The sequence below is a fragment of the Eriocheir sinensis genome, chromosome 41, assembly GCF_024679095.1.
Source record: "Eriocheir sinensis breed Jianghai 21 chromosome 41, ASM2467909v1, whole genome shotgun sequence".
NCBI classification, from domain to species: Eukaryota; Metazoa; Arthropoda; class Malacostraca; order Decapoda; family Varunidae; genus Eriocheir; species Eriocheir sinensis.
Window position 1 is genome coordinate 13,699,105 of NC_066549.1, and position 27,768 is coordinate 13,726,872.

Genomic DNA, 27,768 nt, shown 5'->3' on the forward strand with positions numbered 1-27,768 from the left:
GTGTAAAAGCACTATATACTGTTGTGTTTTTGTCTGAAAGTGCTACATAGGGCATTGCTGAAGAACTCCTATTTCGCCAAATTTTATCAACGCGGCACACGCTCTGTGAGCAGAAAATCGCCCTCTAGCCCATCCTTTAGGGTTCTATCTATCTATATCTCCGACGCCCTGCTCCCACACAGGAACTTCCCTCTAGGGGGTGTCCGCGGCAGAAGTGTCTCCATCTCTCCCTGTTCTGGCACTCCCTCTCAGCACATTCAATCCTGCTACTTCCAACTCTCTTGCTCCAATACTTACTCACCCTATTGATCCACTTCACAGGTGGTCTTCCCCTTACACCCCTTCCCTCAATCCTTACTTCATACACTCTCTTCATGACTTCATTCTCCCCCCATTCTCATCACGTGTCCAAACCATCTCAATGCACCACGCTTCACCCACTCCACACTCCACTCCTTTCGCTGTTGCACCCATACCAAACCGCTCATACACGCTTTCATTACTTTCTCCATCCCATCCTGACATACCACATGCACCTCTTATATGACTTATTTCCACTGCATGTATTCTCGATTGCTGTGCTGCACTCCATGTCCACGTCTCTGACACATATGACAGAGTTGGCAGGATAATACTATTCCTTATTCCCCTCTTTACCTTCATGGTCACACTTCTTCCTTTCATAACTTTCTCCAATACACTCACCAACTAATATCAACTCATAGAGGTTCCTCTAGGCAAATCTCCATGGAGGCCCCCTTCTCATCCTAAGTACCTCCTGGCAGGATGTATTGAATAGTTCAAGCCATGATCTTTGTGAACGTCCCTTTGGCCATCTCACAAATAATGGGGGCAAGTAAATATTTTTAGAAAATTTGTAGTGCTTGATTTTTAATGTTATTTAAGGTTGTGATTTTATTGTAACACTTTCTGTAAAAGGGAGATGTAATATATAGGTTGAAGGATAATAATATAATTTATGACTAGCATGTTTAATTTTGTTCATTGTTGATGTGGTGTCTTTGCCTGACTCAAAGCACAAAGTTTCACTTTTCTTTGGGTACAATCTTGTGAATTGAAAAAACAAGAATTCAAGTATTGCACATCTCATATCTTAGATCTTTCATCTTTGGCATGCATTTCTAAAAAAACTTCTAATATTTAAGGGAAAGCAGAAAGTGAATGTTTTAGACTGACTTAAATTAACAAGTATACAAGTAAAGAGAATGCCACGGGACAGCATAGCTAGTAAAATAGAAAAAGCATCAAAGTAATACAATATTATTCACTCTTACAGTATATATCACTATCATTTTTGTGACATGTTGTGCCTAAATTTCCTCATTCACTCACAGATACACAACAGGGTTGATTGTCTTAAATTTTGAGATATTTTGTCCAACTTATTTCTTTTGAACAGTTGTTAAAATAATTTGAATATTAATCTTTTGTTTAGATCAACTGCTTATTTCTTCATGCTGCAGAAAAAGCTACTTGATGCTATGCTCCCTCATCATGTAGCAATTTGATGACTGACAGGCTTTGGTGATCTTTGCTTTTTCACCACTCTGGGGAGTAAAAATGCCTGGTTTGAAAGCTTGATTGAGAGCACATTACCTCAGTATCTTGTGGAACACAAAATAAATATACGCCTTGAACTGTGATGTGGTTTGGGTCTGAAAATCAACCAATCAGTTAATGGGGGCATATGCCAGGGGTGGGAGGGGGGGTTGCATTGCCTCAACCACCCTACGGCACCAAACCTGGGGGTTCCTTCGGGCAAGTCTTCATGTATGCCCCCTTCCAATCTCCAGTACCTCACGATAGGATCTATTGACTTGCTCAACCCATAAACTTTGTGGGCATCCCCTTGGCCTCCTCCACTCAGGGTTGTCTCTTATAGAAACAACTTGGTCAGCAGGGTCGACTTTTGGGTAGTGTGCCACATGCCTGTAGTGCCTGAGTTGGCATTTATGAGCTATGCAGGTATTCGATGTTGAATCAGTCTCATGGAGTAGTCACTTGTTTGACACACTGATATCCCATAATTCTTCATAGGCACTTATTATTAAATGCATCAATCTGTCCCTACAAGTCACTATTCAGTGTTCATGTCTCACAGCCATAGAGTAAGACAGGGAGAACAAGTGACTTGAGGTCTGAATCTTTGTTCTTCTGCACAGATATCAACAAAGCCATATACTCATGCTGAACCGAGTCCATAACACTGTGGGCAAAGTCAATCTGCCATAAAACTTCCTGACGAGACCCATCGTTGTTCTGAACTACTCTACCAAGATATGTGAAATTTTCCAAGATAACAATGTTCTTGCCTCATACATGGACAAACTGTACTGTTTCATCCAGCAAGCCTCCAAACATCTGTACTTTGGTCTTGGCCTAGGAGACCTGGAGTCCCAGGGGCTTTGCCTTCTCATGCAGTGCCTTGAGAGCCATCACTATAACCTTCAGTGACTTTGCAAGGATTACTGCATTATCGGCAAAAACAAGGTCAGTGACCCTGGTAGTGCCAACAGATACTCCACAATGACTATGATCCACAAATCTGCCTAGCACCCAGTCCATGAAAGTGTTGAAAAGTGATGGGGTAACTCAGTTACCAGCATCTCAATTATTTTCTCGTGAGGTTGGTAAGTTGTGGTCAAAAGAAGAAGAAGAGCATGTCAGCTGATTGGTTCAGTAGCTATCTGCGTGTTTATTCCAGTATCACAATGAGTTCTACGAAGCTAGATAAATTTGGAGTAACCAGGTTGAGCAGGTCTTGGACTGCTAAGTTCTCGTAGCACTTAACGGTAGCAAGCCGTAGCACTCTCTCCCTTTGTCTCCGAGCTAACCACTCATGAACCAACAAATGCTTTCTTTTCATTTTTTTTCTATTTCTTCAGCAAACACCACAAAGCAAACTCTGCTACCATTGTTTGTTTTGTTTTTCAGCTGATATATCCCAGAATGCAACAGACCTCTGTGTGACCAAACTTTAAGATAAATTCACGGCAGAAATTTGTAGGGAGATAATTTCAGTATGAAATTCCCGAGAAACTAGCTTGTGTGACTGTGCCTTTAAGCTGCTGGTGTTACACTGGGCCTTTTTCCTCCGACCACGTTGGCGATAGGGTCGACCGGCAACTCCAACTTTTCCGGGTGTGCGTCATGCACGGCCAAGGTCGGTTGTCCGTATTCACAACGTAAACAAAGCAGTTGCCCTGTATTGATTAAATAGTAAAGAAAGCAGCTATGTCAGTCTACTTTACGAGTTTCTTGGTTGGCCATTTTCCACTGCTCCTCACTCCTCAGCCACTGCCATCGTCTGTTTGTTTACATACAGCCACGTGGTTGCTCGTACCCCCAAACATTTTCCATCTGTACGGACAACCGATAACTCACTCCCGGTTGGGTGCACGGGCAACCGTGGTTGCCAATAGCCCCAACGGTTGGAGGAAAACGGCCAGTGTGACACCGCCTTAAGGAATTGCACGTGACGCCGACGGTAGGTAGATGTGACCCGTACATGTCAAAGCAGCATGAAACTCAGGGCGATAATGCACGAAAGTTGGGATGGTAAGAATTTAGGTTGGAGTGTGAAACTCGAGGATCGCGAGACTCGGATAGCACGAAACTCGGTAGGGTACTGTAGTTTCAAATGGCTTGAGTCCATAACCTGTAAGTTATGATTGATTATAAATCTGAGGAATGTTACAAGTATTGCATGAATATAATAATTATTAAGTAGTCTCGTCTTTCATTCCTTTTGGGAGCATCAACATAAACATGTACTTATGTTTGTACACTAGTATAAATCACTTAAATATGTGAATAAGCTCTTATTCTGACTCAGGCATGAAGCAATGGGATTCCTGAGAGAAAATCTTAACTTAACAAGATTTAAATACCAAGGTAATTTCTGAAGCTCATTTTGTCAGATATAACACATATTAAATGTCACCCTTAATACAGTCAATGAGATTCTACATTACAAGGTCAGACTCATTCATTCAGCTTATTTTAAAGTTGCTTTGTACAACTATTGTGATGAGCAATGGCATAGCTATCAAACTCTAATGTACGTCATGTATGCTGGATGAACCAGGCCGGCTTGACTTTCACATTACACAACACACAGCCGATGAGTATCATATGGTTAGACTGGTCAAGAGGTAATTCAAGACTAGATTAAAAATATGCATAAATGCAGCTTTATAATGGAATCAGAAAAGTTGCAAGCATTCAAAATAGTTAAGTCATATAAAATGTATCAGCACTAATGAAGGCTGGTTCAAACAAGCAATTTTTTGGTGACTTGTTACTGGGGCTTGTAACCAAGACAGTCTTAGGCAAAATTTTCAGAGATTTTTAATATTCTGCTTAATCATCCTTGCACTCAAAGCAAAATGCAAGGCTTAGTTTTCAGTATTGAAGAATAAGGACATTGAGAACAAAAAAACTTTCCCAGTGAAAAGTTATGTAATAACTTCCTATGACTGCTCAGTCTGGCTGCAGTACACTGTCCTTCCCCTCCACCACTCCTCCATTTAACAAACAGGTCACTGATTGTTCCTGGAAATTAGTCCCAGTGTTGAACTCAGGTGCTGAAAACTACTTGTATGAACCAGGCCACTAAGTGTAACATTGATGCTTTCATCTAAGAACATTACTAACATGTATATTTAATGCCAATTCCATATTTCATATGCATACCTGCATGAGCTTGGCTCAATATTTACTTTAGAACTTAAATTGAATCCAGAGTAAATTTAGGTATTAACCCTTAGATTATGGCGATTGTATATATAAGTGCGCTACCACATGCCCCACCCGTACGGGGATCATATATATAATCATTACACTCTACGCTCCCTACGTTTCAAATATACCGCCAGTTCTTGACTCAGAAGAATGGTGGAGGCGTCTGGCATCCATACACACTCCCATTCGTTACCAGCGCGCAGCCTACTGAAGGCCACAGATCATTTTCCACTTTTGTTCAGAATACATCTGGCATGTCTCGTGACGCATCAAGCAGTTCCTCTGCTCCGGGCGGAAGTAGAGCGCGGGCGAATCAAAGTGACAGTGACAGAGGAGGGAGGGGCAAGTTTGTAGAGAGAGAGAGAGAGAGAGAGAGAGAGAGTGGGGTGCTTCTATGCGACACGTCATGGCCACGAGAAAATGCGCAATATTTTCGGCTGTCATAACTTTTTTATTATTATTAGGAGAGAAGTTTTATTACACCACCATATATACTACATGAATATACAATTATTGCAAAGAAGAAAGACACCATTTCCACCTCTTTTAAATGCCTAAATTTTCCCCGTGCACACCATCCAGAGAAATATATCACCACCCGTACTCTAAGGGTTAAAGCTGTGTTCATCTAAATCAATAATCCATAATTAAAATACATAAAACCAGCTGCAGTAAAAAAAAATAAAAAAAAAAAAAAAAAGTTTCCAAGAACATGTCAAGCAGTGCCATACCATGTTCTTATCACTGAGTTATGAGATCATTCGTCATCCTCAATGACACCTAGAGGCGTCTGAGCAAGGTTCTAAAACCGGCCAAACCTGCTTTCTCGATCCTTGTCCTGAGAGTTGGACCGATACCTCTCCATTGACGTGGAGTTGTCCCGGTATTCTCGTCGCCTTGACCTTGACCTCGAATGAGATCTTCGGCTCCTGGACCTTGACCTTCGGCGGTTGCTTCTGCCGTGTGATCTGTGGAGGCATTGAGCTGTAGGACTTGGAATTTAATACGTCTATTCCTCTGGCAATTTACCTCTGCCAATGGCAAGGAGGTTATGTTTTCAATGTTGCTTGTCTGCCTGTAAGCGGGGTTAAACAAAAACTACTCATTATTTCTTAATGAAAATTATTAGAAAATTGTAGAATAGACTAGGAAAGTATTAAATTTTGAGAACCATCCCAAAAGAAATGATTGAATAATGGCAATTATAGTATAAAATAAATGACTGACTGAATGACTCCACTGATAGGAGGGGTTCAAAAGTGAAAGATGGATGAAAGTCTTGGGGTGACAGCACCAAAAAATTCCTCAATTCATGCCAACAAGATGCAAATCTAATGATCACATCATCAAGATGGTGGAAAATAAACACTGAACAAGATATGCTGAGGCGCTTCCTTTCAGCAGAAAATATTTTTTTTTGAGAAAATTGACACATAGAGACTTCACATATCTTTAAAGTTGCTGATATTGTCAAGAACAATATACTGAAAATCAGTGATGACAAGATCCTACTGTAATCATTATGTATGAGAAAATTGTTGATCATGGATTGTACACAAAAAATGTGATTATACTGTTCCAAAAATTCAATAATTAATATTGTAGGGACAACATAACTCTTCATCAGCTATAACAAATATAATTTATATGTATAGAAGAATAACCCATCGCTTCTAGCCGGCACACAGACAAAGGATTGCACCATATAAATATCTTCCCCCCCCCCTCTACCCCCTCAACCCCAGTCCTTCATCATAACAAATTTTTCTCTCTCTCTCTCTCTCTCTCTCTCTCTCTCTCTCTCTCTCTCTCTCTCTCCTGCCACACCATGCATTCCATACATTTAACCACCTAAATCACTCAACAAATTAACCCTGTCCCGTACCATGACGCGATTCGCTTCAAAACGAAATCGTCTACAACTGAGCTATTGACTCGAATCGTGTCAAAAAAAGTATCTTTCAGAATCGCATCAAAATTTTATGCATCAAAAATCCAAGCTTGACCTATAAAATAAACTAATCATCAACTCTCATGCCGTTGGATTTGAAGTGATAAATGCCCGTGGCTTTGTTGCCTCTTGGCAGACAGCCTGTGAGCGGGGACTGTCATCCCTTTGTGTCCAGAGCCTGGTAAGCCTAGATTATAGTTGTCAGACGAAATTGGTGAAATTTATTCTTACTTTTGATGTCGAGTGATCGTGCCGCGATACAATATTTTGTTTTATATTCAGAGGGACCAGTAACTGTTACTATTAGAAAATATGGTTTAGAAATTATCAAGTGAAAAGATTTTGAGACCCATTTGTACAGAGCATGATAATGATTCTCATGAAAGTGATGGTGATGATGGAAAAAGTGAAAAAAACTCCAGCAGAGAGTGTTAGGGAGAGAGACTTAGAGGCAATCATTATGATTATTTTTTGCGTCTGGCGAAGTTCTTCCAGACAGCAAATAATCGTTTTGTTATTGTTATCAAAAACTATTCCAGCCAAAATTGACTTCTATTTTGACCGCCTTGACCTGCCCGTTGTGTTTTGATTGATGCCCTTGAGCTGTTTCTTCTACTGGAGAGAACAGAATAGATAGAAAAATATAGTTTCCCTCCATTTTCTCGAGAACTACTGGTTGTATGAAAATTCTAATGATAGCGTTGGAATCCTCATAAAAATACCCTTTTATTGGCATATAAATCATAAAAAGTCGATTCAGGATGTTTTGAGCTACGAGGTGGTGAACGTAAGGATTTTTTATTTATCTTTGATCAATGTTTTTATCGGAGTCGGTAAACTTCGCTATTTATTTGCATTTCTTGATATTGTTTTCTTTCATAAAGCAGAATAATCTCTTCCAAAACCAACGATGTAATAATGCCAGGAAAAAGAATACTCGTGGATGAAATCGATAACATGAAAAAAAATTTCACCGCATGCTCAGGCCATTTCGCGAGGTCCCTTAGGAAGCCCCAGACGGATGTCGCAGTGGAAGGAGAAACTTATTAAACTTTTTGTGCATGAAAGGGTTAAATGACTTAAATTTGAATGATATTTCATTTTCAAATCTTATCATGTGCATATCAACAAAATTATGAACTTGTATTCCATTAACCCCCAAACTTGGAGTACTTGTTCACGTGCCATACAGGTTATTTTAGTAGGTGCCGAGCACTAAAGTTAATTAGTTTCAGGTCAATTACTCAAAAACCATCACTCCAATCAGATTTATTTTGGTTTCACTAGATTCAGCTTACAGGTAACTCGAATTACGTGAGTTTGGTTTACGCGTTTTTGAAATAAATACGTTTTTTTTCACTTATACGCGATATTTTATGGAGTGGCCACCAGATGTCTCACGCTACTGGACTCACATGGTGTCGCGGCCACACAGCTGAGCTCAGTTCTTCCCGCGCGCCACTTGAACAACAATACAGTACCCACGCTGCCATGCTACTCAACAACAACAACATCCTCGCTGCTGTGCTACCACGAGGGGAAGGGCAGCCAGAGGAGGAACCACGAGAGGGAGAGGAGTCAGAGTGATACAGTTGGCAATAAAGGTACAAACCTACCTCTTGTTTGATTTACAATGTTTTTGATTTACGCGACCTCTTCAAGGACACAATACTCGCGTAAATTGAGAGTTACCTGTGCCTGGAACTTGACTAAGAATGAGATCAAGCTTTAGTGGGAGCAGGAGAGGTGGGTATGTGGGTGAGGGAGCATTAGCTGTGTGTTTCTCAATATTTCCAGATGCAAAAAATACACTGATGATCAAGAAAAATGTCCAATTTCAGCACAGTACAGTTTGTTTAGTATCATTCAGTAGTTTCGGAGAAAAAAATGTTAAAGTTTGATGTGATGTATTTTTCTCCATACAATCTATTTTTGCTACATTCACTGGAATATTTCAGCACGAAATGGCTTGCGGGATATTATAGCTACACCTGCAACCATGGCCAAGGCTGCCGATGTCATATAGCTACACCCATAGTCCAGTAATGGTTAAACAGTAGCTGCGGGGATTATGTTTCTTAAAGGCCCCTCTAAGCGAATTTATGAGAAAAAATCATCACTTATGCAAACCATTATATTTATGTATCAATGCATTTGGGATCAGTTTATGTATCCTCTACTTTGGGGGGTTCATGTCAAGGCAAGAATTTGGCCCATTGCTGGTATGCGGTAAAGCCACAAATTTGGCCCGTCGCTGCTACCGGGTTAAGCTCCCAGGATTATCAGATAAGTGCATAATATTTCACAAGTAATTTTGTCAAGTTTTTGTGTTACCTAATTAGTTGGCAGAGAATGTCTCGCCCTTTATGGATAAAAAGTGCTTGTGTGTCTCACCTTAACACTGGGTGGGATACATCAACACACTCAAGACGTCCATAGAGGTGTCCGGCATTATTTATCATGATCAAGATCAAGACCCTTACCTCATAATTGACTGATTAACTAAATGACTAAGATTGACTAACATGATTTTGTGACTGTGATGTGGTTGCTTAATACAGATACTTATAAAAATCCTCACTTTACTGTTGCATACTCCCCATGAAGTGTCTGCCATTTTCTTTTCCTACTTCAGATGCTTAAGCATATTATACCATGTGAATTATTTACTAATGAATGCTTCTCTCTATAAAAATCAGGCAACAAGAATATGAAATGGGTAATAAAAACTGGATCATAACTACAAGTAGCTGTTCAGCTGAAATATAAACAAAATGGTCATATTGGCATTGGAGGGCTGGGCAGGTACTGGTATCAAAACAGGTGCTGACAGTACCAACAATATGACACAGAATCAGTACCAGACTGGTCAGCACCAATACCAGTGGGTACCACCAGTGCAGTACCGTATTCAGTATTTTTGATACTAACAAGTCATCATATGCGTATATGTAATTTTAATGGGTGCATGTATGAAGACTTGTGCTTGTAGTTAGGATCCAGTTTTTATTATCTTATTTTCAAAGAATAAAGCGTTCATTAGTAAATAATTCGCATGGTACTATATGTTTAACCCTTTGCCGCTCAAGAAACCTGGTCGGGATACCTAAACACGTGATTTCATAAGCATTTCAAGCCACCCATTGATGACATACATGGCATCTGTTTGTCTCAGCCAATAGAAGCATCTTTCGTCACACTCTCCAGCCAATCACAGCTCCTTAGCCCACCTGACAGTTATGCTGGGAGCGAGAGAATGCATCAGTATGGGCCGAGAGTCGGAAGTGAGCGGATTTCCGTAAAGCTGCTCCTCTTCTTGCTCCCCCAACACCTAACACAATGGAGGTAAGTTTACCAAAACCTTATAGGACATAGCCAAATAGTTGTCCTACATGCTGATATGAGTGAAATTAGTGTGAGGTGGAAGTAAGTAAGTGATTTGGTGGCCAACATTTAGTATGTATCTCATGCGGGCTCAATGCGAGTAACCACGCTCATCCCGCATGGGATCTTTTGCCAGTTTACGTAACTCTAATTATGATATGGCCTAATTATGATTATAGTTATATGATAGCCATATGTGATTGTGATTATCTATTTGATTGTTCCACATGATGACAGTGGGAAAAAAAAAAAAAAAAAAAAAAAACTACCCTAATTTTTTTAGGTGATCTTTTTGATGTTAAATATTACAAAAAAACAAGGGAAACTTATGCCCAAATTGCTTTGTGACCTTTTTAATGTTAAGAATTACAAAACAGGAACCTATGCTCCATTTTTTGGGGGGGGAGGGGCTTAAAATTAATAAAATTGAATATTAAATTGATATACAGGAATTTAATATGATATAAATAGATGAATAAATATAAATAACATAGAATGAATAAGAATATATAAGTAAATAAGAAGAGATAATTTAAGTAAATGGACTCAGACATTAAGTTAAGGCACTAAAGACATCTAATAAAAGTGACTCAGTCATTAAATTACAGACACATTTAGACAAACTCAGACATTTAGGTAAAGGGACTAATGACATTTAATTATTTTTGGATGCAGACATATCATTAAAGTGGCTCATTAATTTCATTAAAGGTACCAAGGCAGTAGTCTCCAGGCCCACCAGGAGCTCCCCTGCTCCACATATCTCCCTACCGAAGTGGTGACAGAGGGAATCTATCCCAACTCACGCTGAGCGGCAGGACACCACCGTTCACCACTTGCCTCACTACGTCCTCATGTAGCAAACCTGCAGGCACTGCAGTAAGAAGGGAGATATCCACCTGTTCAGGTGCAACCTGCCAGGCCGCCTTTGTCTATCAGACACAAGGTATTGCTCTGCTCCATTCCACCAGCAGACCCAATCAGCTGCCCAGTAATGGATGTCCACCTTTCCCAATGAATGTGGGAGACCTGACACGTCTATTGCTATTTTTTGTCTGTACAGTCGCGATATGAAGTGATGTCACCATGTACGTTTATTTTCGATCACGCAAGTATCGTTATATATTTTCAAGAGTACCATTATTTTCCTGTATCTTCATCATAACTTAACTAAATATATTTTAGAAGCTAGAAAAAAAAATAGAAAAGAAATATTCAGTGATGTCTTACGAAGAGTTGTCGAAATATTTTGACACAAAGTGTTTTCGTTCACCAAGGAACAAGTCAAATGAAGTCCAAATATTGAAATATTACTCAAACAGAAAGTAAAATTATTTTTTCATGATCATTGTTGACAACACTAAATCTAACATATGCACAATATATAGGACATGCATAATTAGTCAATATCCTAAACTAGGATGGCATAATTGATTTAATTTAAACTCTCGTATGATGATGGCGTCATCGCCCACGCACCAAACCTATTATTCAGCCCTGATTCACTCTTTGCCTTTCGTAGTCAACATAACGATAACAAAACCTTTCCGTGGACTTCTAATGCATGATAGTGATCAAGGGAAGATGCCCACAGCCTATAACTACCGTGGGATAGTCGGAGATGGAAAAATAGGAATAAATAGCTTCAGAACAGTCGTGTTTTGTAATTCCAAGCTCACTCTTTGCCGCCGATCGCAAATATCATTGCCTTTCTGGGTCAATATAACGATGACAAAAGCTTATATAATATATATATATATATATATATATATATATATATATATATATATATATATATATATATATATATATATATATATATATATATATATATATATATATATATATATATATATATATATACCAACTGTTTTGCAAAGATAAGCACACGACGTGAGCTAAATCATTTCAAGGTTGTCTTCAGTACTGAGGACAACACGTGACATTCGCAGTCGCTTTTTTTAAAGCAACTGAATGTATAATTGTAATTCAGGTACTACTATGTTATTTTACCGTGTTTTACATCACAACGTCTTATAGATTATCATTAAAAGGGAACATTATAACATAAACACTAAGTACACATCACTTTGGTTACCTTCAAATGCTCCTGTACGAAACATTTTGAGAGCGGCGACATCACTTCATATCGCAACTGTACATATAATAATAAATGATAAAAAAGCAGGGACTTTTTTCATTTGCCTGCAAAGCAACCTAGTAGTTCATTATACATTTAGAACAGTTTATAAGGAAGATTTACTTCTAAGACAAATAATTCTTATAAAAAGAAGATTATTTACAAATTTTTAAATAATAAAAATAATGAAAGAAATTTTTTATACCAAAACAGGCAAAGTAGCCCAGACGGGATGTTTAGAGATGTTGACAATTATCTGCTAATTGGGCCACTAGCCCATGTGGTCTACTTTGATGCAACTTTGCAATGGATAGTTGTGTCAAATTGAAAAATATGAGTAAAAATGTCTTAGAAAGGCCTCAATTTTAACAAATTTAAAGTTTTTTTATATATCCTGCATTTCTACGAGTGCCCGGCAAAGGGTTAAGCACCTCAAGTTGAAAAAGAAAATGGCAAAGACTTCATGGGGAGTATGCAACACTGAGGATTTTGATAAAACATTTGTAAAAAGTTTATAGTACGTATAGCTGATGAATGATGCTAAATATGAGATTTTATGCTGATTTATGCATGTACACAGCGTCCTTTCCTTCAGAATGGCCAAACTGTCCAAAAGCAGATTGTGAATGTTTGGAATGGCGCTGCAAAAATTTCTTTGAGGCTGCCTTTGTGCAATTGGGGGAAAATCCACGAATTTGCAAATCTATAAATAGTGAATCCCTGAATATGGGGCGCAGGTGCAACTCATTATACTTTCGATTAACGAGTCTCAAAGTTAATGTGCCCCCCAGGCATTCCTTGATGAGACTGACACTTGTTTGACCTAGAAAGGTGGCAGAGTGTAAAAGAATGTTGAAGAATGTGTTAGTTAAATGTAATCTCATTTAGAATGTAAAAAGTGATAGTGAAAGTGAAATACCGAGTGAAAAGGCAGCTACTGAGAGGAGCAAGCAAGGGGATGATGCTTTCACACACTGCCACCCTGTGAGTCTGTGATCATTAAATTTTACTGAAGGCATTTACTGATGATGGTGGGCAGGAGCCTAGTAACTGGATAAAGATAGAGGGGAGAGGAGGAGGCAGCCAAGCTGAGACTGACTGGCAGCCAGGTGGAAATGTAATTTGCAATTTGAAATTACAAGTTGAAATGGAAGGAACTGTATGATGAAACAAAGAAAAAAGGAATCTAAACACAAATATTGAAAGAATAAAGTTCAAATAACGAATGGTCAGGATGCAGGAGGTATTAGAGCCAAGAACATCCATGAATTCAAAATCAGATAAAATTAAATATGGAGATGGAACAACATAATCTTTGATAAATCCTGTATATTGCAACAAATATTACAACTAGATAAATACACCCTACAGTGTGAAGCCATAGTTGGCAGTTTCCTACTGTTACCGCCGATCAGAGAGACAAGAGTGAGAAAGACAGAGAGAGACCCGACACTCACTCTCTCTGTCTCTCTCACTCTCTCTTTGTCTCTCTGATCGGCAGTAACACCTACAACTCGGTATACAAAATTACTTGCTTTCCTTCATCTCTGCATTATCTTAATTCTAAAATCATCAGTTACAGGAGAACTACTTCTGTCACATATCATTAATTATTTTTGCAGTATTTTAATAATTGTGCAAAATTCTACACTGAATAAAAAAAGCATAAATATGAACCCCCACTATCTTTCTTCACTGATATCAAGGCTTATGATAACATTGATCCAGACTGCATTTTTTGTCAATATGAATTTTATGACACTGTTAGTCCATATTAATTTTACTGTTTAATGATGAAGGAATGAAATTAGTATTACATGACATAAGTGAGCTACAAAGAATAGAAGTAGAGCTGGTGACGTGGTGGGGCCAGTTCCTAGGATGTACAGGAAACAAACCAAAGGAAGTTGCTGTCCAGTCCGTGACAACTTTTACAATTAGCTTAGACTTCATTTGTAAGCTAGAAATAAACGGAGCTACAAAAAGACAAGAGTATAGCAGATAATCCTATAAAAATGCAAATATGGAGATATCCCCTTTGAGAGAAATTCTCCTATATATCATGAAATGCAATCATTAATCTTGAGATGTGCTAAATCTAAAGTACCCATTATAGTCATACTTTTTCTTTTCTGGATCACTTACATCCTGTTCTATTTTCCTTTACATAATTCTAGATCATATAAGCATACATTCCTCATAAATTCAGTTTTTACTTGATCTCTAAGACCAAACAGTTACACAACCTTTGCAGCTTGCTGTTGTGGAGAAATCATTGCAAGCTTATAGGACCATTGAACCCAAACTGTTTAAATGAGAAACTCCATACATACTGTCTGAAAAAGATTTCATTCACTAAGCTTCTGATGCTTTGGGGTCTCTTAAGTTAGTTTCCAAGAAATCTTGAGGTAATCAGCCAGATGACTTACCGCCTTCTTTTTCGACTGTATAATTCTCTCCTCAGTTCTCTGGAGATGGGTTTCAGGTGCATGAAGTTGCAGAATCCACTTCTCGTACATTCTCTGAAGATAACAAATAGACAATGATGATGATTAGGAACCCAAGACAATTTTAGTCTTTACACCTGTTTTCCTTTTGATTTGTTGGAGGTATTTCTTTACTCTATAAAGGTAGCTTAAGGGGAAAAAAGATAAATAAAAAGCCTGCTATAGTGTTGCTCTCAAACCGTATTTTCATTGGTAGAATATTGTTGCTCAATAAAAATTTCCATGTCAGCCAATAGTTTATTTGATACTGTTGTCAGGCAAGGGGCCAGGGGAGGAGGGAGGAAAGAAAGGGTTTCAGAAGTGATGAAAGTAGACATGGTTCAAGCAATCTGCAACAATATAATAACATCAATAACATGTTTTACAGCAATACACATAATACCCACAGAGGTAGTGATTCTAATGCAACCAATATTCACTCAGTCTGAAGAGGTAACCATTTAGGAGTTGCATAGGTTTTCATTAAATTTTTTGAAGCACTAGAAAATTAAGATACAGGTAAAGATTAAGTTGGGGGCATATGCTGTAGCTCTGCTGACTGCTCTTCTGAACTTGCTAACTGCATGCCTCCCCCCCTCCCGTGGCCCTGCTGCACGCGACTTTCTACTGGAGTCTAAGGCTCTTCGTCTCATCAGCTCTGCTCCTCTTACTGATAGCCTTCTAACTCTTAAATTTTGCCGCCAAGTTGCCTCTCTTTCTATCTTCTATCGATATTTTCATGGTGACTGCTCTTCTGAACTTGCTAATTGCATGCATGCCCCCCTCCTGCGGCCTTGCAACTCACGACTTTCTACTCAAGCTCATCCCTTTACTGGCCAAACCCCTTACGCACGAGTTAACCAGCATCTTCACTCTTTCATCCCTCACGCTGGTAAACTCTGGAACAATCTTTCTTCATCTGTATTTCCTCCTGCCTACGACTTGAACTCTTTCAAGAGGAGGGTATCAGGACACCTCTCCTCCCGAAATTGACCTCTCTTTTGGCCACTCCTTTAACTCTTTATAGGAGCAGTGAGTAGCAGGTTTTTTTCCACATTTGTTACCTTTTTTTATGCCCTTGAACTAACTAACTAACTAACTAACTAACTAACTATATATATATATATATATATATATATATATATATATATATATATATATATATATATATATATATATATATATATATATATATATATATATATATATATATATATATATATATATATATATATATATATATATATATAATGCTCATCCCTATACTGTCCAAACCCTTTATGCAAGTTAACCAACATCTCCATTCTTTCATCCCCTTCACTGGTAAACTCTGGAACAGCCTTCCTTCGTTGGTATTTCCTCCTGCCTATACCTTGACCTCTTTCAAGAAGAGTGTATCAAGACACCTCTCCACCCGAAATTGACCTCTCTTTTGGCTACTCTTTACTTTTGTCTGTTATGGGAGTGGTGAGTAGCGGGCTTTATTTTTTCACTCTTTTTGTTGCCCTTGAGCCGTCTCCTTTGTTGTAAAAAAAATAGAATGATGCAAGCATATACTGAAACTATCATAGATTTCTGATATTATGAACTATTTCATGCACTGTGTTACAAGCTGCTTATCACAAGGTACCCTCTGCTAATGACAGAGCACAGGCAATAGAACCAACTAAAGTAAAGTTTACCCCATTTCATACTGGCGACAGCAGGCTTCTCGGAAGTCCGTCACTGGACTGAGTTCAGCGTTAATGGCACGACCACCGAACCATCTATTGTTTAGGTCCACCACTGCTCTCTCTGCATCCTCTTCGTATTTGAACTGTGTGGTAGACAAGAAAAATTAACAGACAATTTTATAGCAGGCACAGGCTTAATACCAGTTAGGTAGTCCTTTTATATTTGAGATACCCATAAGAATGGGACATACTATATGTCTCTTCTTTTCACTTGGATGGTTACTAGACACTTAAATAATAATATAAGTCAGTATACAATTACAGAACTAATTCACTTCACATTGACGGAAACAGTGATCTATTTCCTTTGACAACTGTTCCTTGGAGTTTCTACTGAAGGGTGGCCACAGGTAAGGTCTCCATTTGCTCTTATCTATACACTCAAGCCTTGCATACTCCAGTCCTCACATTCTTCTATTCCACCTTTCTCTCAGGTATTCTATCACCCAGTCTTCCCATTTTATTGGGGATCATCACTTACTAGACATATCCAATCTTCAATAATACTTTCAATGTTCTCATATCCATCCTGTTTACAACACAAGCACTTCTCAAATAACTCATTTTTATGGGTCAGATCCTGGATCTCCAACTTTCAGCCATGCCCATGTCTCACTTGCAGGTGCATGAGTCAGAGTTGAAACTAGTATTAGGCATCATATAATGCCTTTTTAAGTTCATGCTAATGAATGAGAAGCAATGAGTTTTATATTGCTCATTTCAATTCAATAACAATTCATAATTATTTCAACTAATAAATAGAGATAAGAGGGGTTTTAACAGGAAAAACAGATTAACATCCTGGGGTGGCAGCACCAATAAATCCCTTAATACATGCAATCAAAATGCATGTCTGGCTACAAAGTCATCAAAATAGTGGCAAACAAATGCTATTCAAAATGTACCCAGATGTTTCCAACTGGCATAAAATCTGTTATTAAAGAGAATCCAAAGATCAATGCAGATTTTTTTTATTTATCCTAACTTACCACTATTGCCAATAAAGTTATTTTGGAAATCATTACTGGCAAGATCTTACATATACTCAATAAATCAATAAAATCTGTTATTAAAGAGAATCCAAAGATCAATGAAGATTTTTTTTTATTTATCCTAACTTACCACCATTGTCAATAAAGTTATTTTGGAAATCATTACTGGCAAGATCTTACTATATACTCAATAAATCAATATCTCAATGACCTCCTGATCCAATTTTGCTTCCTTTTCATTCGTAGACTGGGACATGATACCCCTTGTCCAGTCTCCTACCATTCCTAAAATCCAAGCCACTCTTTATATGAGACGAATTCAGTCTACCACGGTTCTCCTTCATGTTATTAGCACTGTCATTCCACATTATAGATTTCTAATGCTCTTTAGCTTCTCTACTGATGCCATCTCATTCATGGGTCTTTTTCCTTCCACTCATGCCCAAACATGCCATTATTGCCCATCCCAGGTTTTCCATCTTCAGAAACTTCTCAAACTATTCACTCCATCTCCTTTCAAGTTTCTTTCCCTCAATATTACTCCATTTCTATCCCAAACATTGTCACTTCCACTATTCCATTCTGTTCTCTCCATCAACTGCTTCAAGTATTCTTTTCTATTACAATTATACAACGCACTGAACTTTTTACCGAATAACTTTTTATATAATCTTCCTCTACCTTTCTTTTCCTTTCTTAAATCACTTGTTTTACTTCTTTTACTCTCTATATTCACTTATCCTTTTACCTTTTACCAGTTTTGGAATATTTTTCTCAATAGATTTACTATGTATGCTTTTTTCCTTTTGCTTAATGAAATGAAGTGAACACATAAAAGAAAAGGGCAATAGGCACCTACCTATTTCACACCCCTTTACTATATTAACATAAACAAGAAAAATAAATTCCCATCATCGTCTTTACTAAATCATCATCACTGGAATGAAGCGTTGGTCTATCCACAGTTTAACCTGGTAGCAGCGGGGATCATGTTTCTTAATGGCCCCTCCAAGCGAGAAAAATTAGAAAAATGCTGCAGTTGTGTGGTTGCCTCACAAAAAGGAGGACATCAGAAAAATGGAAAGGATACAGAGAATTGCAACTAAAATGGTCCCAGAACTCTTGATTATGACGTATGAAGACAGACTGAAGGCGATAGATTTAACGACACTGGAACAAAGAAGGGAGAGAGGAGATCTGATCACGCAGTAGAAGATGATAAATAAGTTTGATGAGGTGGATAGAGATGATCTCTTTTTAACTGTGAGAACGCAGGGGCTGAGAGGACGTAGGAAGAAACTTAACAAAGGAACCTGTTTGAGTGACTTAAAAAAAGTATAGTTTTCCATATAGAAGTGTTAACACATGGATCAGCTTGTGGGAAGAGGTAGTGGAGGTGAACAGTGTCCAACAAATGAAGGAAAGGCTGGATGAATGTAGATATGGAGATGGGACTATTAGAGCTTAGCTTTGGCCCAGTAGACTACAAATAGGTAAATACACTCTCAGCCTCAGCTTGAACACTAGCTCTACATTTTGGGGCCTTTGGATTCCTAGCAGTACTTTCCAACACCATACTGAAAGTCTTAAACACCAAGGAGACTGAAGCTCCTACCTTGATATAAACATTGCCAACCAGATGGTCACCAAGGTTGTCACACACATTCATTTCTTCAATCTCGCCGTAACGGTCCTCACACTCAACAAACACCTCCTCAAAGAAATTGTCATAGTGCTCCTGCATCTCCTCATCGCTTACTGTTGCTGTGGAGAGAAAAAACATTGAATGCTTCATAGGTAACCTATGTTAAAATAATGTGTGGGGATTTCAAGTGTGACAAAAAAATTCACTTAACCCCTTAGGGACGCCCGTCCCGCCTGCGGCCAAACGGTGGTTTACCGTTGCAGGACGCTCGTCCCACCTGCAGACGGCCCATTTTCTTTAAATTTCCCTCGCTTTCTCAGTGTCCTTGACCACTTCCCTACTCAGATAAACACTCTCTGGCAACCTCCACGCAGTAGACATACAAAAATACGCCTAGCCACACAGGTGGAGGGTGGAAGCGAGACCCCACCCTCTCCCCAGCCATCCACTTCCACCGGCGCTTGTCCATGTTGTGTTGTTAGGAAGAGAAAAAAAAACATTAAACACAAGTGGTGATGTTAGGCGAGCCCTTGAGTCACGTGGCCGGCTGGGAAACAAGGAGTGGCTGAGGGGCGGGCGGCCTGGAATTTTCCAGTGACCCTTCTCCCTGGTATGCGCTCTGCCCCCCTCCCTTCCCCTCATCCCCACCATCACACCTGACATGACCTGTGTCTTCTGTAAACTTCCTCTCCTGTCGTTTGCCTTGTGACAGAGGAAGCCGAGCGCATGTACACGTGACCGCCAGAAATTCGCTCCAACCTCCTGTAGGTGAGTGATTTTTTTTTTTTTTTTAATTACTATGCATTTCTGTGTTTGGTTTGCTCATATCTACAACTTTTGTTCAGTTATTTTTTGATTTTTTGATTTTTTGATTCCTTGATTTCTAAGCGAAGTATGGAAATAATTGAAATTCCGAATATACCATCAGAAAGCGCACACGAAAATCGGCGTTTTTTTGCGTTCTGGCCAACACAGTCGATTATTTTTTGTGTCCCAAAGGGGTTAAGGGAACTCACTGAACCACACAATGACTTGAAATAAATATATGAAAGGCGTGAATTTTACCTTTTGGGATCCCAAGGGCGTACTTATGTAAGATCAAAAGTAAAGAATATAAAGCTCATTTTTCAAGAATACTATCTATTATATGCCTGGAAAATGTTATATAATTTAAGAATGGTTGCTTTACATAAAAAAAGGGAATATCTACATGAGTTTTCAAGGATACTGCTTTTTATGTGTGGCCATAAATAGGAGACTTTTTTGTTAAATGAAAGGTTCTTTTTCTGTACTCTGGTGTGTAATAACGAAAACATTCATCATTTGTTATATCTCTTTAGACTAATTGCTTTTGCAACATTATAAAAGAATATTTCATTGAATTTCAAAGGATATTGCTTTTTTATTCGTCTAGTGTTTCTTTGTTAGATAAAAAACATTGTTTTGGTAGGAATGAAAGTCTTTCATTATCAAAGTTTTGGATACTTTCATCATTAAACTTGCATTTCATTAATCTGTTATGTGTTTCTACTGTGTTTATAATTCAATCACTGAAATTATGTTTTTCTTTTTTCTTATCATTAATGTACCACTGGTGGTACATGTGGTGGATAACGTGGTTTGCTGCTGGATTGAGAAGACTTGAAGCCTCACTAGATAATGTAATAAGAGGCAAGACAAAAAGTCTAGAGGCAAGACAAAGAGGAAGTATAAAAAAAAGAAGTCAAAAGAGAAGACCAGAAACAAGAAGAGAACCACAAGAACAATGATTGACTTAGAGGTTTTCTCTATTTCCTATTTCTCATATTGGATCTCTAAGGCTTTGAACTAGATACTCACAGTGGGAGCCGTCTGCAGACTTGGCTGAGTTTTGGGGATTGCAGTACAAGTTGAGGATAAGCACAGTCTGTAAAATGTATTCAGTAAGTACATAAACATATGAAAGGAAACACATCAACTAAAAATGTCAAATAACATGGCATTCTGTACCTTTCAAATGTGACCCCAATCATGTTAAATACAGCTTGAATACTTTTATGAATCTGTTGTCAATTTTACTCACATTTCAATGATGATGGGGATTGCATGAAAACTATAATAGAAGTTATGTGACTATAAAATTTTATCCAAATGTACTGACACCCATATACCTTTGCAAAACAATGGATGGGAAACTGTATCAAGATTATTCTTAACAATAATGTTGTGTGCATATATATATATATATATATTATATATATATATATATATATATATATATATATATATATATATATATATATATATATATATATATATATATATATATATATATATATATAATATCAACAACAAAGAAACTGTTAATATTTGTTTGGTTATGCCAAGCATCCTATTGCTATCATGAAAATGTAAGTCATAAGGAGTTTAAATACTTTCAGACAGTCATCTGCAATGTGAAAATAAACATAGGTCTTATAATCAAATATAACAAATGTGAAGGCCTCAGTCAGTCCTGGGGCTCCAAGGAGACCTCTTAAGGGTGAAGCATCAGCAGGAGGAGCAGGATGGGGTATGTGTGTTACCTTTGCCTATCTCCTGGAAGAAGGTAGAATATTGCATAATGCATATCCGGAACACACTGTAAACAAACACATCATGTAAATACTGGAGATTTGCATAGTTACAAAGATGTTTGGTGCTACTGAAGCAATATAATCAGTGTACAAACTACATGACTACATGAAGCATTTCTTACACTTTTAGAAAGGTAAGTGACTTTGCCTTCCATTACAAAAATAATGGTATTAGGTCATTACTAAACAATGTTCTTCATCAATGATATACAAAAACGACTAAACTTAGTTGCAGAGTTACCATTCACAAAATTAAACTGCCAACAACTACACACCAAGTATCTGAAGGTTTAGTTAATTCACTCTATGTGAATCATGGGTTCAAATGGTACAAATAATAGGAACTTATTGCATAGGATACCAGTTAAAGGATTAATCATTGAACTTTTGATCATCGTAACACTACCCCATTCTAACACACACCACAATACAATAACTCAAATTATGATCTTCATGATCTGCCAATGGTTCACTGCTCACCTGCCCCTTTCATCATGCCTCTGACCTACTCCCTCACATCTTGGCATTTTTCCTTGTCTGATATCTCTACTTCTATTTTACACCTGAGGAAGCAGTCATGGAATTTTTTTTAAGAAACCTACAAAACTACTGCCCCCCAAAATGAAAAGTAGAAGAGAATATTGAACTTGCCATGTCTGCATTACTGCAAGTATAATGGAAAAATTTATATTGTGTGTACTGCCAAGTAAAATCAAGCAAAAAATCATGAGATCATCATTGACCCGTTCATTGCTAAACGCTCACAGCGAGCGTTAGGCGTATTTGCTGGTGGTGCTAAACGCTCGCTGCGAGCTCCACCTGCACTCAAATCTCCCGCATATGAGAGTGTTCCAGCACTAATTCTCACAACACAGGATTGCCAATTGAGTGGGTTCTTCACCCACTAAATTTGGTGGAAAATCATATCAGCCCATCGCGGCAAATCTACGGACGAGTAACTGGTGGATGTTCTTGCCCAATGTAGCAGCATTTTTGCATAGCTTCACCTATCACCTGACTGATTCTTTGACCAAATAGTTGTAAATATTGCAGTTGGCAATGCTCTGAAGGAGAGATGTCCGCAGTTACCTCAATATGGCTGATCATCCCACACGCACCGACGTAAGTGTTAACATTCAACACTCCATGAACGTGCATGTACGTTCGCAAGAGAGGCATACATAACCGACTCCTATAGATCTGGACCTCCTCTTTCCAGTGGTGTTTTTGGTTTTTAGCTGTGATGAATATAGTTTTTGAGATACAGAAGTTAAAAGAGACCCCCCATTGGGGTGCCCGACTGTGCCTTAGGGGATAGTCGTGTCCACGCCGCGCGCAAGGAAAGGGTTAATAATATTCTGCACCTTCAGAATCCACTATATCAGACACAGTTCAAATTTAGAAAGCAGGCACCATGGATGAGTAACATTTACCAATGTATTTTTTCGGTTGAAGAATTACTACTATTATGTTATGGCTGGGTCCAAATACAAGATATAATTGCCAAATGAATACTGTATTTTGCCTTTTCTCCCATGAATATTACTCATTTGAAGGATAAAAGCTGTAGTTCCAACTTCCAATGACTGAAACTTTTTTCTAAAGGAAAGCATCAAGATATCTCTGGAATCAAATTTGACAACCTCTTTTTGACATCTTCCTTTATTTTCTTTGGAGAAGTAGCTGTTTTGTCATTACTAAAATGAAAAACAGTTTAACCCTATGTCTGCTTTTTTACTTGTAATAAAAGAGAAATAAAAGAATACATTTTATATCAGTAAGAACAAGCCCTGCAAAATGTGGAGGTATATAGTACAAGTAAAGGTATCAGTTATGCTAGCAGCATCATTTCCAGTTAAGATATCATTCTGAACCAAATGTTAGGACTGGCAGGACACAGACTATGTTTATTTTATCCATATGATTCAGAATATATACTCCAGACCCTGCATTCCATCATTAGAGAAGCATCCCCAGCATTACAACAAAACAGTCTATGGTCAAACCATTTCACTGAGTCCATTGAGGCATTGGATTTCGTGGGTCCTTTAATCCACTCTGCTCTGCCACACAGTCCCTACACCTATCTCTTCCTCTCATATGTTACCTATAGGTAACATATGTGAGGAAAAAATGAGTGTTGGGGCTGTGTGGCACAGCAGAGGGGAGGAAAGGACTCTCGGAAACCAACTCCTCAATGGACTTGGTGAAAGGGTTTGACTACAGCATGGCACCATTTACCAAAATCATGTCCCTCCAATTCAACAATACAAATTACTTAAATGTGTTTACAGAATTGAATCACCTGGTAATAGCAGCACATATTATGTATGCAAAGGAAAAACGAACATCAAAGAACAACAATAATTTAGCCAGAATCATATATCATATAGTTCATGTCATGGGAGGTTAGTTAGCTACTTTATCTTTGCAACTTCAATCACACTTCTAGTGGCATCATCCACCCACAACCATCCAGACCCCATTTCACTACTTTACCAAGGGCAATACTATTTCACACAAACTGAACACCAATATACTCATGCACACTATAAATGCTTGTTTTTCCTATTCTCTCTGTAAAGCAGCACCTTCAAACTGTGCTATGCTGCTCCCACTTGGTGGAAAGCAACCCATAACACAAACTAGTCATCACAACAATGAGTTAAATGAGAACTACCACTGAAAACTGAAAAGGTAAGAGGCAGGGGGCAGCTTTAAAAGGTGACCAACAGTATGGGATCTCATATCCAAAAATATTGAAAAAACGAGAGTTGCCAGATGTAGAGATTTCCAGGATATGAAGGATAGTAAAAAGTACTGGCCTGGAAAACTTAAATAGATATCAACAGAACACAATTTTTCTAACCACTAATTTAACATTAAGGATAAGCCAGTTTCAAAAGTGTCAGCATTGCATAGTGAGAAATAGAAGAATTGATGATATTATGTTTCCCTTAAGGAGCACACCTGGAAATAAAATGAATGGTATTCTAGTTACTACTGTAAGGTTTATGCTCTTGAAGTTGTCAATGCTTGACCTCATGAGCCCCAACCTTTTTACTGTTTCAGTCACCACCACCCTCCTTTCTTTCCTTGCACTTTATGATGCAGAACAGTGTTAATGAGCACCCTGCATGCATGAACTTAATGTTGTGATAGGAAGTCTATACCTATTCTGCAGCACACAGATGGCAAACACTGGAATTTATGGTTTCACAAAAATTATTTCTAGCCCAAATATTCAATAGTAGGTTGAATAGTCTAGATCCCATTCAGTTGTCTTTGAGCATCATGCACACAGTGATATCCATGCAATCAAGAAAAGATGATAGATATAGTACTAAGATATGATATTGGTTGAATGAAACATATGTTATTTACAAGAAACTGGTGTCTATGAGAAACTGCAACCATTTTCTTAAAGTACAATCTTTGTATGCAACTCACTCATAGGAGTTCAACATCCTGTATATTGCAATGAAAAAGAACAAGTGGGCAAAGTTTTATTTACTAATACGTATGTGTCCATTATCAATATAAACTGTAAACAGCCTTGAAGAACAAGGCAAACCAGAAGAATCCTAACATTATTGGTGAGTATGACCTGCATTCCAAGCCTAGTGGAGAACGATGATCCCAGTAGTTAATTAATTCCAACTAACAGTTAAGATGTGATTATAGAAGCTTGGTAAAACATGGTCTATAGCTCTGCATCTAAGTTTCCTTCTCTATCATATATGAAAACAATCTAACATGGTAACATCCATGCTAGCAAGTGGTTTAATCATATATCTACCATCTAGCAAGAAGTTATTAAAGACTTTTGATATAAAATAATCTATTCCGTCAACACACGTGTTCTGAATGAAACTACTACAAGGATATTCCTGATGTCTTGCAATATATATTGCTGTATTGATATGCTGTTTTAAAAACTTATGACATGATAATAATAACATCATGCTTAAATGGTAATCACACAGCAGAAAGTTGTTGCAATTGAGAAATTCCTTTCACTAAATGACACAATGACAATCCTTCAATTATTACACTCAGCTACTCAATGTGGGTCTTAATATCATACCTGACTAAATGTAGGTTTATTATGTATTCTGGAACATCGGTCTCCATGACGGCAAGCTCCAATCTTGAAGTAGAAGCTGCAGTTTACTCTGGAAACAGTAAAACAGCACATTAGAAATCAATGTACACAAAGGGTAACCTAGTCTGGTATGAAATTGCAACACTAGCAATTTCTCCATAAATACAATGAGAGTAAAATCCATTTCCAAAATTTATGTGCATTGTGGATTCTTAGTTTTCACAAGCACATTTAGTGACGAGGTGGGAATGTGATGAAAGATCACGTTTAACGTAAAAAAACTCATATAACATGATCACACAACCTGATGCTCAGCTGTTGTCCAACATATTTGTAAAAACACTTTATCCTCCCTATTTTCTAATATCACTTTGTAAAGAGTGCTTTTGTATGTTCTCTAAAAAAAAGTGTCTTCTGCCAACTATGCAGGGGCTCAGTCTTCTACACTATGATTTTGTCAATGACATCTTATTAGTGACTGAGAATTGTCGTTAGTGAGTGACAATGAACTAAATGTACAAAGGGTTGATTGGTGCGGCCACAATCACTGATATTTGTGTTGCTCAGGAATTCTCCTCCTTCTCCTTCACTCTGTGACACAAAACATGGCTGCTAAGATGTAACATCCCAAAATGTAAAGTGATGCATATTGGCCATCAAAAGGACAAACACCCATACAAGATGGAAGAAGTTCACATAGAACAAGTGACAGAAGAAATGGATCTGGGTGTTCTGCTCAAAGACAATCTAAAATTTACACACCACATTGAAAAAATAACATCAAAAGCGAACAGCATGTTAGGCCTACTCAAACATACTTTCAAGCACTGGAAAGAGAAAGGTTTAGCTAGTGTATACAGGACATACATACGTCCCCACCTAGAATGCACTGTGCAAGTGTGGAGCCCCAAAGTAGAGTCAACATCAACAGAACAGAAAAAGTTCAAAGAAGAGCCACCAAGATTGTACCATCACTTCAGAACCTCCCATATGAAGAGCAGCTAAAAGGACTTGACATTCCCAAGTTGAAGATAGGAGAGGGAGAGGGGACTTGATAGAAGTTTTCAAAATAATGAGTGACATTGAAAACAATAATAAACACTCACTTTCCAGACTACAAACACAACCTGAAGTGGCCACTCCAAACAAATATACAAACAAGAGATGCAACAAAACACAAACACAACACACTTTCACATACAGAGAGTTGTCAATACCGGTACATGGAACTAACTCCCAGAAAACATAGTTAATGCTACATCCACAGTAGCTTTCAAGAACTGATATGACAAACACTAAACACAGATGAATATAGAGGCAGGCAACAGGATCGATGTAGATCATATGTAAACCGCATGGATTTTATAGGCGAGTCTATATTATTGGTAAGTATGGGGAGCTTGTGCTGGGGAGGGATATGATAAAACAAGAGAATATAATACCTGTACATGAAATTGAGAATAAATAAATAAAAAATGAGGAGAAGAAAAGAAAAACAAGGAAAAAACACAATAAATCATACATTCACAAACAGAAGTAAAAGTGAAAGCCGTGTAAAATAAAGGAAGGAAGGAAGGAAGATGGATAGAACGAACAAATAACTCACACGAAAGACAGAAATAATGGGAAGTGAAATAATAGGAAGTGTAATAAATGCAAAAATTAGCAATGGGGCAGAGTAGGCAAGGCTTCCCCTGCACGCCCTCTCTGTCTTGTCCTCCCCTGCCGGCTGTCCTGGGTCATGACTCGACGCCCTGGTGTGGTCACGGGACGAAGACACCCCAACGCCATCACTTCTAAGTCAACAAAACTATAAGCGCCGCCCACCTGTCACAATATTGCTTACTTGTCTTTCTCGGTGCCAAAAATCGATGCCAGGTACTCGGCCATGTTTACAAACACTCCCGGCGTTGCGAGAAATACCTCCTTGCGGAAATAAGTCGCTCTGCTGTC

At 38.2% G+C, this 27,768-nt stretch overlaps 1 protein-coding gene and 1 long non-coding RNA gene across 4 annotated transcripts; one reads left to right on the forward strand and one right to left on the reverse strand.

Moving 5' to 3' along the window:
- Positions 1-340: 340 nt before the first annotated feature.
- On the reverse strand, positions 341-27,768 carry LOC127009681 (splicing factor U2AF 26 kDa subunit-like). Of its 3 annotated transcripts, none has more exons than XM_050883000.1 (7): positions 27,662-27,768; positions 25,798-25,885; positions 20,935-21,001; positions 19,066-19,214; positions 16,408-16,541; positions 14,669-14,761; positions 341-5,732 (listed from the first exon to the last, which is right to left on the reverse strand). In XM_050883000.1, the coding sequence occupies exons 1-7, from the start codon at positions 27,703-27,705 to the stop codon at positions 5,567-5,569; spliced, it is 741 nt and encodes a 246-aa protein (XP_050738957.1). In that variant the 5' UTR covers positions 27,706-27,768; the 3' UTR covers positions 341-5,566. The 3 variants fall into 3 exon arrangements, with proteins under 3 accessions (XP_050738957.1, XP_050738956.1, XP_050738958.1); XM_050882999.1 differs by lacking the exon at positions 341-5,732 and adding an exon at positions 13,948-14,199; XM_050883001.1 differs by lacking the exons at positions 341-5,732; positions 19,066-19,214 and adding exons at positions 13,948-14,199; positions 21,660-21,715.
- Positions 5,740-12,877, forward strand: LOC127009682 (uncharacterized). Its single transcript, XR_007762133.1, has 2 exons — positions 5,740-10,060; positions 10,811-12,877. It is a non-coding gene; the product is annotated as an uncharacterized LOC127009682 (long non-coding RNA).